Genomic DNA, 11356 nt, shown 5'->3' with positions numbered 1-11356 from the left:
GTCAATATGTAGCAGTTTTTTACCTAAAATTGACTCTTAGTACAAGAAGAGTAATAGAAAGACCAAGTATATCATCATCGAAAATGTTTATAGAAATAAGATTATGGACTTCATGGTTAAACGTGAAAAGCAGAGATGATATCAAGGAGAAAATTGTAAAGCCAGACTACCAATATATTGTGTAGGTAGAATGTATAGTATTTTTACTACAAAAACGTTATTACGTAGGTCAAAATTTTTGACGTAAGAGAACTGTCAAAACATTAGAATGTGACTTTTCATTATTGCAATGTTTATTATAATCATGGCAATAATGAAAAGTCACATTCTAATGTTTTGACAGTTCTCTTACGTCAAAAATTTTGACCTACGTAATAACGTTTTTGTACTAAAAATACTATACTGCAACATTGTGAAAAAATTGCTTTATACAGTATCATAAGAAATAAACTTGTTTTTATTAGGTGTAAATAAAAATTTTAATTCTCTGATCTGTTTTGAACTTATTCATACATACAGTTAATTATAATAACCCTAACATCCAGTGTCCTATCTATAGATCGGGTCATAATTCAAAAATGCAAAGATGTAAATTAATTTCATGATTATTTCCTTATTAAGAACAAGATTACTGACAATTATGTATAGGTAAGTAAAATTTTGAAAAAAAAAACAATATAATTTATTATTATATGCATTAATGGATTAAAATTAAGTTTATTTGACGTTTTCATTTCCACTTCGAAAATCGTTGGAAATTATTATAAATATCAAAGTTTTAGAAAAACATTTGAAACCATTTAAATTCAATATTTTGAATAAAAACTTTACTGTACCTACTTATAATATATTTTATGCATGTTTTTCTTTTTTTTTTAAGATCATAACAAAAACAAAATATAATAAAAAACAAGGAACTTAATGTAGAGGCATGGAAAGCATATTCACCCTTATATCAATCATAGTTTGATAGATGGTTTGGAAACTGGGTCTGTCCACTGGTTTCTGTCCCCAGCATTGTTTCATAACCTCGTACAAAGGTGCTGGACAACCTTCAGGACTTGCTAGTACATTACCCTCCTTCAAAAACTTGATCACTTCTTCATGGGTCATTCCATAGTATGGTTGTAAGGCGTAGGAAAATATTTCCCACAGGCAGACACCAAAAGCCCACACATCTGATTCTGGAGTGTATTTGTTGTAAAGGATGCTCTCCAATGGCATCCACCGCACTGGAATGGCATCTCTATCACTACCTTTATAATAATCTTGAAGGTAAATCTTCTGCGACAAACCAAAGTCTGCTATTTTTACTACCATATCTTCACTTATTAGACAGTTCCTAGTGGCTAAGTCTCTATGGACGAATTTCCTTTGAGACAAATAAACCATGCCAGATGAGATCTGTAAAGCTATATTAACCTTATCCAAGTGACTGATTTGGTTGTCTTTGTAAATTTCTCTACTAGGGGAACTACCATCCACGATACTTCTTACTACATAGTTACTAGGAGAACACTGTCTTAAAAATTCATTCAAATCCCCTTTTCCCATATATTCAAAAAGCAGGCACATTGGTCTACCCACAGCACACACCCCCAGTAGTTTTACAATATTCGGATGATCAAATTCAGCTAGAAGACATGCCTCTTTTTCAAAATCTTCTTGCATGTCTTCGGAAGCATCCTCTTTTAGCATCTTAACAGCTACTATAGTGAATTCTTCACCTGCTATGAGTCCAGGTGCCTTTGCTTGAAACACACTTCCAAAAGCACCTTGTCCCAAGTCTCTAATGTATATTATATCATTTCTAGGAAATTCAAGCTTCTCTAATTTTGGATTTAAGGTAGCACCATGACTGTGATAGGCCATATTGCTAGGCAGTTTATCCAAGTCTATATTGACTTCAGCAGCTTCAGGGGCATTATATCCCATTAAATGTCTTTTGTGGATTCTGTAACACAATAAAATGAGTAACAAACAAGTCACCAGGACCAGAAGTCCCACTGTAGATATTATAATAAGAAATGTAGGTGATAATATCTGGTCCATAGCTATAGTACGTGTGTCCAATTCATCAAAAGTAGAATTTGGACAGCGTGGTATATCACAATGTTGCCACCTGATATTAGGATTCGTAGTAAAACACCAAGGCCTTTTTTCTTCTGCTCCAGTATTTCTGCAATAGTTTTCTGCATTTTTCAACTCAGGAAATATATGTGGGGGTGAATCGTGTGTGTGAGGTGACTGTGAATCCCATCTTTGGCAAGGAATTCCATCTTTAGTTAAATTTACCTTTCCTTGATAAAACCTACCCCTTCCTTTTACACAATCGTAAGTTATTTCATCTAATTTTAATTCAGTTAGGCCTGCATAAGAACATTCTACCATATCTTTATTAAATTTAGGAAAACCTGCACAATCAGGCAGACGGAAATGGCCTCTGGATTTGACAAAGATGCCTTGTTCTTTTTTGTCCTCTATAAGAGCCCAGTCTTTGTAACAAAATAGTTGTTTTACGGCTACACAGTCTTCGTAACAAAGTGGAAGAGGTTTGGAGATGTTGCAGTCTGGAAATGCATAAAAACAAAGCAACTTTTCTGCCGCTGAACGACATGGTTCTTCAAGTGGCACTATTATTTCATCCCATAGAGCTGTAGTGATTAATTCGTTCTCATATCCTCCGCTGTTATTGTACCATACCTGTTTTGTACTTAAAATGTAGTTTTTACAGATATTACCATGGTATGATGCACAGTATCCTTCTGATAAGGTGTGTGTTGATTTAATGAAAAATAATAACGCAAATAGTCGATACATAGTTGTAGTTCAAAACTAACTTATTGTTATATCATTTTTAGGCCTATTTGTATCATTTTTCTTTAAGTTTCTGTTATGTTTTTCAATTTTTAAAGCAATACACCACCTTCTCTCACTATTTATTGTATTAATTGACTTTGACAAGTTGACAGTGACATGATGACTGCTGACAGACTCCAATGACAGTCATTGACATTGACATTAATGTCTGTGAGTGTTTGTTCAAAATAAGAGATGGCACTGGAGAACAACGGGTCATAATAATTTTCATACAAAAATTAAAATATCAATACAAATCATGATAATATATTGCACATCCGGAACATAGAGTTATATATTAGCATAGAGAGAGTGTGGATACGAGAGGATCATCGTAGGAAAAAAATTTTGCATTTGGATCCATATCAAGGTCGGTAATGACAGTTGTGTGTTGTTGGTTGTCTAAAGGATTCTAATATAACCATAACCTTCATCTTTTATGTAGATAAAATCTTTAAATACTTTAACTTTAATCTTAATCATTTTTAATGTTTATTTTATAGTTTATGTGCATGTGCCATTTTATGTGCTTTTTCTATGGCTGTGCTGATTATTTATGGACTTATTTAATAAGGCCAATGCCCAGAATTCTCTGAAAACAAGCATAGATATAATATAATGTCTCATAAGGATTCCTTTAATTACCTACCTGAAGAAAATAAAAGTTTTTTTGAAGAATTCAGCAAGTTGAAGATGACATGATTAACCAGATTTAAATAAATTGTAACTATTATAGGCTGTACATTAATGTATTTATCAGTAAATCAACAAATAAAACTTTTATGTATTTTACTGCTGTGTTTATTTAGCTTTTAAAATGATTTTTTTAAAATAAGATCCTATGAAATAATAAATATACCTACGTAATTTTAAAAAAATAATTTAATTATTACTAAAAAGCATTTTTAGCCAAAACTAATGATGAAATAGGCTTACCTACATATTATTAAGCTTCATTTGCTTAAACAACTTATTTCTGGTAAGTACGTACCTACTAAAGTAAACAGTTTGTATCCATTTGTCTCAAAATGGTCATTTTGCTTGTAGGATGTTACTCTAGCTTCTATGTCAATGACTTATAGGGATAGGTGCAAAGCTAATTAAATGCATTCATTTTTTCCATTCCTGAGAAAACTAATAGGTATTTTTGAATAATTTAAACGCAGAATGCAAATACAGTATTACCAAGAGCCGAAAGTCCCTGTAAACTTCTATAATGTTTATTTTAATAAGTTACAGAGATGAAAGAAAAGGAGAAAAATTTAGTGTGATTTTTAATTTTAAATATTTTATTGAAAAGAAAAAATAAACTTTTTATTTATTCTAAGAGACTTTCGGCCATCGGCAATAATGTAATCTTTCATTCTGCTTTTAAAATTTTCAAAGATATTTACTAATTTTCTCAGGATTCAAAAAAAAAATAAATGCATTTAAACAGCATTGGACCAAGATTTTGCGCCTACCCCTTATTGACTAGTAAAAAACAGATTTTTTAATTGTTAGACATTTATTACACACAGGTTACAATAATTTACAACATTACACTTACTTATAGAGGAGAGAGAGAGAGAAATATGCTTTAGAGCCCGCGCAGACTGCAGACTTTTAGTCGGCTTCTTAATCAGTACAGAGAGATATGCATCAGTGAATCGGTGTAGTGTGCGCATCTGCATACCTCTCTGTACTGATTAAGAAGCAGACTAAAAAGTCTGCAGTCTGCGTGGGCTCTTATTGTCATGAAAAATTGTACAATTTTATCGACAAAGCTTATAAAAAGTCAAGAAAACAAAACAACAACAATTAAATTTACTAAAATTACATAAATCATCAATGTAATTAAAAAATAATATGTACTAATAATGAAGTTAAACAGAAAGAATCAATTGCAAATTTCATAGTCTACCTAGTAATTAATAAGTTTAAAAGTTAAGCTGCTGCATACGACACTCAAACATAGATAATAAAATAATAAAAATACTACTTGTGCCAAGGGTACTGTAATTTTTTAGTTATTGATTAAGAAAATCTTCTACTGAATAATATGGTCTTTCAGATAGGTAGGCTTTTGTCTAGGCTAAATTGAGTTTATTCGAAACAGATCTTATAGCATAGTAAGCTGAAGATAGTTTCTTCCTTAACAAATCGATATGAAGGGACCATTTAAGGATGCTGTCCTTAAATGTATGATTCTGTAAAAATAACAAGAAATTTTACAGAATCAACGGTACTGATCTGGCTGTTATTAAGAGGTAAGGGTTGAAGAGCTCCTGAGTTGTTTTGCTATTGTATATATGATATCTAATGCTACTGTTTTATCTACGTTAAAGGAGAGTAAATTAGAGTCAGACCGGGTTTTTATTGTAAGTAGATCAAAAGTTATAGTAGCATGAAGAGTTGCAATATTTGAGTTGCTCCAAGTTATACTGGTATCATCAGCAAAAAGAAAGATTTTTCCTTTGATTTTTAAACTAGTGATGTCATTAATAAAGATCAGGAAAAGTAGAGGACCCAATACTGAACCTTGAGGTACCCCACATACAATGTTTTTGAGACTAGAGTCTGTACCATTTGTTCTAACCAGTTGTTTCCTATCATCCAAGTAAGATTGGAACCAATTTAAAGAAATACCTCGAATTCCGTAGAAATTTAGTTTTTTTATCAAAATGTAATTTACAGTCAAAAGCTTTGGCATAGTCACAAAAAACTGTGGCAATGTGAAGATTATTGTTCAGTTTGATAAACCTCATGTAGTACAGAAAACATGGCATCAGTGGTGCATTTATTATTTAAAAAGCCGAACTGATTTTGTGATAATATGTTGTTTTCAACGAGAAAGGACGTAAGTCGGGATTTTATGAGTCTCTCAATAATTTTGGAGGGTACCAGTAGTAGTGCAATAGGTCTCTAATTGTAGGTATTAGATATTTCACTACCCTTATGAAGAGGAATAATGATGGCTATTTTTAGGCACTCTGGAAATTTACCTTTTTCAATAGAATCAATAATTAGTGAGATGAGGACTTCCAACACATTTTCTGTGAGATCTTTTATTCTTATCTAATATTTTTCCAGAATTTTGTACCCAGTCTATTAGGTACTTCGCTCATAACTGATTTCCATGCATTGTAAAATGCATTATAGTCATCTGACATAAAAACATTTGGTGACAATAATCCAACACTATCTTTAATACATTGAAAAAAATGTTGAAAGAGTGTTTCATCAGATCTGTTTGAAAAACAAAATGCTGCTGGTACCCCAGAACCATATTCTTCAACAATAACAATTGTGTATAATTGAAATCCATACTGGTTTAAACGTGAGTGCCATCAATGCAGATTTTGTCTTGACAAAATGAAATAAGTGACTTTTTCTGAAATTCTGTCATTATTATTAAAACAAAATCATTTTTATCAAACACTCCCTCATCATCTTCTTCACTGTTTTTATAAAATAAAACTGGGTTGTTTTCCAATAATTGCATGGCTTTGACCCATAATTGTACACTGACTGCATCATTTTTGTGCCTTTTGATAGTGTATCCAATTGAAAAATCTCGTACAATGTTGGTAAGGTCCTTTTTTTCAATCAAGTGAACTCTCTCCACTGGGTGCACTTTCTCTAATATCACTCTGCCTATTGGGATCCCTTGAGACAATTTACCTAGAAACAAAATAAATACTATTATCATATTTTAGTAGCTATAAGAAGGACTTCTTGTTCCTAGGTGTTATTATATGGATGCTTCAGAAGTCAATTCGCAATATTGTCACAATGACGACCTCTCGTGGAATTCGGCTGAACTAGCTTTAAGTGTATTTTCAATGTCAAACCAAAGGATATAGACTATAGACCTTATAGAAGGGTACTGTCCTGTAACGTTTCAGCATAGGATTTTGTGCACCAATTGAGTAGGTGCATGTGGCCTGACAATGAACTACAGTATTTTCAAGGTACAAATAAACGTGACCATCTATACCATTCAAACTCTTCGTCTAGGAGAGTATATATATTCTTTGGTCAAATGCTGAGCGCACATGCATTTGAAGCAAGTAGGTTATATTAATTATTTATTTTACATGTTTCTTTACAAATTTTATATACAACATCGATGCCAACTTTTTTTGAAATGTGAATAGATAATGAATATTACCTATTCATGTGCGCTCAGCGTTTGACAATGAAAACATCCTCAAAGCTAGTTCAGACGAAATCCATGAGAGGTTGTCATTGTGAGTTAACATCGGAAATCAGTGTAAGTCACATTCTTCCTAAAAATGGCTTAAGAGATGTAACACATATTATTATATACAGTGGAACCTCGATAACTCGGATTAATCGGGACCACGACCGATCCGGGTTATCGAAAATCCGAGATAGCCGGAGAATATGGTAAAAATTAATAAAATACGGTATACTTACAGATAAACTCCGTTAGAATTGAAATAACATGAAATATTTTTATAAATATGCACAGTACATATTACCTACTCATTACAATTCTAAAAAAAACACCAAACCCAAACAATACAAGACACACAATACTAAAGACCATTGTTTATAAAAGAATTTTTTAAATAGTCTTTCCTAAACAATGCTGACAGTTTGAAATAAAAAGGAATAGATACTACAGACAGCTGGCTGTTGTTTCTGCGGCGTGTACTATGAGTAATTTTTAATCTCGTGTTCAAATTACACACATAAGTACACGACACAGAGAGTCTAGACACATTATCTCTCAAATATTATATTACATACACTTTTATTGTTGAAAGGATTGTCTGATAATTAACTATTTTGATTGGAAATAAGCCACAATTAAATTGAAAAATACAAAATATTGAAAATCAAAATGTTTATCTGATGAAAATCGGTCCGGGTTAGCCGGACTTCCGGGTTATCGGGGGCCGACTTATCGGGGTTCCACTGTACATATATTACAATTTCCTTGTTCGTATTTATGAATATAATGATAAATAAAGAGGGTTTATTTATTTTTATTGAACCCTTATTTTTCGGCAACTACTTTCACAAACATCTTATTATCTCTTTTTAAACACTTATTAACTTACACTGATTGGTTTCTGAGGCATCGATATATTGACAAGATCAACATCCAATAGGTAAAAAAATGAAAATAATGTTTATTTATTCACATGGTATATAATTACTTCCTCGCAATAAACATAATAACAGTACGTAAATCGTTCAGCTGGACATAGGGATCATACATTGTATATATTTAGATACATAAATACATACATTGTATTATATTGACATACTTGTGGCAATTGAGCTCTCTCGATGACAATATGTTTATTAGCATTAAGGGGCATCAACCTCAAAATTCACAACTCATTTCGACTGACAGATAATCCCAAAATACGACAGAAAACTGTTTAGTTTTGAAATTATTTTTTAAATAAAAAATATTTTGAAAATTAAAGTAAAATTATTAATTCATTAATCATAAACTCTGTTTTTGATTTATTTATGGACAGCCTTGCTTCAAAACTCACTCATTCTATTTGTTCAAACAGCTCTATTGCACCAAACACTTGTACTTGAACAGAAGCTTCAACTAACACAGGTTAGCTCAGTTGCCACAATTCTCTCCATGTATATTCCCTATGTCCAGATGAACGATTTACGTACTATATATTAGTTTTGTATAGTATCTATTTTTTTCTATAATTTACCTGCTATTTTAATCCTGTCTGTCTCATCAATTCTTAAACGCCCTAGTTCATTATAATGACCAACATGTACAGGAAAGAAAACAACTGATATGCATTCTTGGTTACTTGTAACAATCATAGTAGATGGACATGTACGTCCAATTTTATTTGTTCCCATAGATTTCGCATTTCTTTTAGGGGTTTCTGTTATCTGTGGAGCTTGAGATCTATGACAAATATAATATGTTCTTACACCCTCCTTTAATTTTTTTTTCACTGGTAGACAAAATATATTTTGCTTTCAGTTCTTGTTCTTTTGCAGAACGCCATTTATTGAATTCTGAAAACAATTGAAAAAGGCTGCTATTAATGTATTTGGCTAGACCAAGTTCAAAGAGAAAATGTTGATGTACCTAACAGCTTTTAAGTACTTACAAAAAAAAAATCAGAAAAACTTTATTACCTTCATTAGTACTGAATGTATATGTTTCAGTTATCAGATGTAAATTATGATAATCTGAGATATGACTACCAAGATGTTTGTATCTGTTATAAGATTCTTGGCACTCATTGAATGGGCATAACAGGTTCCTACATATATTATGTAATTTTATATGATCACATATTTCATTTTTTGTGTCAAAAATAGATCCACATGTATGGCATTCATATTTGCCAAGAGAATGTATTTGTATTTTCAAATACTTTTTTGATGCATACAGTTTATCACATCTATCACATTGAAATGTTGTGCCTGGGATAGGAAACGTTTTGTGATTCTTGCTGTGAGGCTCTTGCAGTTTTCTTTTGGACGGAAAAGTTTTATTGCACTGATGACACTCGTATAGCACTTCTTTAAAAATAATATTATGAAATAGTCTGTAATGTTTATTCAACGCCTTTTGGGAAGAATACGTTTTATTATCACAAGTATTAAACAAACATTTTATCTACGACCTGTGAGATGTTTTATATATTCAAAGGTAATATATTTAGCAATAAGACCAATGTTTATAACTACAAGCCAGAAGCCACAGCCCTGAAAAAGCACATAAAATAAATATTAAAAATTATGATGAGATTTGTAAATATGTATGTACATAACAGATAAAGGTTATATTCGAAACCGTTAGACAACCAACAACACACCACTGTCATTACCGACCTTGATATGGATCCAAATGCAAAATTTTTTTCCTACGATGATCCTCTCGTGTGTGGATGCAGAGCGAAGTGACGACACCATCTTTTTTATTTGGATTAGTGCTGTTTCACTCTTTCGCATAGTAAATCTGCTACAGTTGTCCTCTTGTCATCATAGATATGTGTTACAAAGAGATGCAGCAAACCAGTCCATGAGATCTTGTCCCCACCCACTCTTCTATGATCTTGTCGTCAGGAAGCGCGGAAGGTAGGCTCCCTCTATGTTAATATATCCGGAAGTCGTGACGTAACTGGAGACCGGCAAGTTCGTAATGGTTCGTAATCATTCGTAATGTCCGATTATAGACGGAGAGGCAGCGCTGAAATAGCTATTTGTATAACAAGGGAGGAAAGTGTAACTTGCCCGACGCGTAGCGGAGGGCAGTAATCATTCAAGGGAGGAAAAGTCACTTTACTCCCATGTTATACATATGGGTTTTCCACCTTCCTCAAATAACAAGTCATTTTTTCATTTTTACTTAATTTATTTATGTAACTAACCAACAAAATTTATTAGAACTAAAACAACAAGTAGGTACAATATAACTGTCAACTGTCAAATATAAGTCAAATTATTAATGTAAACATTGTTAAATTAAAATAACAATTTACTGTGTTTTACCATTCTGCAAAATACAGGATGTTTTATAAATAAACGTTAAAATGTATAGATACTTCGTAATAGAAAATAGATATTATACAGGGCGTCAATAAGTTATATTTCATGAATGAAATACCATGACGTCACTTTTACTTTTCCTCCCTAGGGAGGAAAAATATTTTCCTCCCTAGGTAGGAAAAGTACAACTTTGCTCCCTACAATCAGGTCCGGAAAAGTATACTTTCGGTAGAGATAGGTGGAAAAATCTATTTCAATTTACTAAAGACTAAAGCTAGATTTTTCACAGTTGATTACTGTGAGTGTTAGAGCAACATACTGCGGTCGGTCAAGCGAAACGTAGAACAGTGGTTACTGAGAGGGTATCAAAGTTGCATTCCTACGAAGGTAATTATTTCCATTTACTAAGGCTGAAAATCAGTACACACATTCTAAATTAAATATAAATAAAAGTTATTATAGTCGGTCAGCTGTATGGCGGGACATAGCCGGTCGGTCGGCCCCAATAGTCGATTGAAGAAATGAAGCATTTTGGCTCGCAATTTTTTCGTCCAGCATGGATTTACTTGAAATTTTTACGTAAGGTAGGGAATAGCCCAAGGATTATTTTCTATATCATGCCGCTATCATACGCTAAAACCTTGGGGGTGGGAATTTTTTATTACATTTTAACCATGTAATTCGATGGAAAAAGTGATTCTAAGAAAAAAATGTTTTTTACATTTTCTTCGTAAAACTAATATTTTTTGAGTTATTCGCGCTTGAAAATAACAGTTTTTCGACGAAAAAATCGACTTTTTTAGAGGGTTTTTTGAGAATACCTCGAAAAATATTCTATATATTTTTGGCGATAAAAAGTTTCTTCAAAAATGATTTTGTAGGATTTTTAAAGAGCTATAAGACTGTGTAAAGTAAATTCCGTAAGATCCCTTAGTTTAAAAGGCTCGAATAAGGGGGTGTTTGCTGGTAAATAGAGGTTTTAAACAGCTATATCTGA

General features: G+C 32.3%; 3 protein-coding genes across 5 annotated transcripts in view; 1 reads left to right on the top strand and 2 right to left on the bottom strand.

The window, feature by feature from the left end:
- Positions 1-439: 439 nt before the first annotated feature.
- LOC114341628 (tyrosine-protein kinase transmembrane receptor Ror2) lies at positions 440-2959 on the bottom strand. Its single transcript, XM_028292437.2, has one exon. It carries the CDS (start codon positions 2818-2820, stop codon positions 919-921), a length of 1902 nt encoding a protein of 633 aa, XP_028148238.1. The 5' UTR covers positions 2821-2959; the 3' UTR covers positions 440-918.
- A 1388-nt stretch (positions 2960-4347) lies between these two features.
- On the bottom strand, positions 4348-9801 carry LOC114341632 (uncharacterized). Of its 3 annotated transcripts, none has more exons than XM_050643828.1 (3): positions 9703-9801; positions 8559-8877; positions 4348-6522 (listed from the first exon to the last, which is right to left on the bottom strand). In XM_050643828.1, exons 2-3 carry the CDS (start codon positions 8713-8715, stop codon positions 6173-6175), a joined length of 507 nt encoding a protein of 168 aa, XP_050499785.1. In that variant the 5' UTR covers positions 8716-8877; positions 9703-9801; the 3' UTR covers positions 4348-6172. The 3 variants fall into 3 exon arrangements, with proteins under 3 accessions (XP_050499785.1, XP_050499783.1, XP_050499784.1); XM_050643826.1 differs by lacking the exon at positions 9703-9801 and adding an exon at positions 9001-9696; XM_050643827.1 differs by lacking the exon at positions 9703-9801 and having other exon boundaries at positions 8559-9696.
- The window catches only part of LOC126880124 (uncharacterized), a 61914-nt gene continuing 60297 nt past the window's right edge, over positions 9740-11356 (top strand). Inside the window, exon 1 of the mRNA XM_050643829.1 lies at positions 9740-9948. Coding sequence (XP_050499786.1) covers positions 9740-9948 — 209 coding nt within the window. The remainder of the gene's footprint in view (positions 9949-11356) is intronic.

This window comes from Diabrotica virgifera, chromosome 2, assembly GCF_917563875.1.
Source record: "Diabrotica virgifera virgifera chromosome 2, PGI_DIABVI_V3a".
Lineage (NCBI taxonomy): Eukaryota > Metazoa > Arthropoda > Insecta > Coleoptera > Chrysomelidae > Diabrotica > Diabrotica virgifera.
This window is presented reverse-complemented; position numbering and strand designations above follow the sequence as displayed.

Coding starts and splice junctions, on each gene's coding strand:
- LOC114341628 (XM_028292437.2), bottom strand. CDS start 2,820: ATGTATCGACTATTTGCGTTATTATTTTTCATTAAATCAACACACACC.
- LOC114341632 (XM_050643828.1), bottom strand. CDS start 8,715: ATGGGAACAAATAAAATTGGACGTACATGTCCATCTACTATGATTGTT. Junction 6,523..8,558: donor AGACAGGATTAAAATAGCAG/GTAAATTATAGA, acceptor TTTTGTTTCTAG/GTAAATTGTCTCAAGGGATC.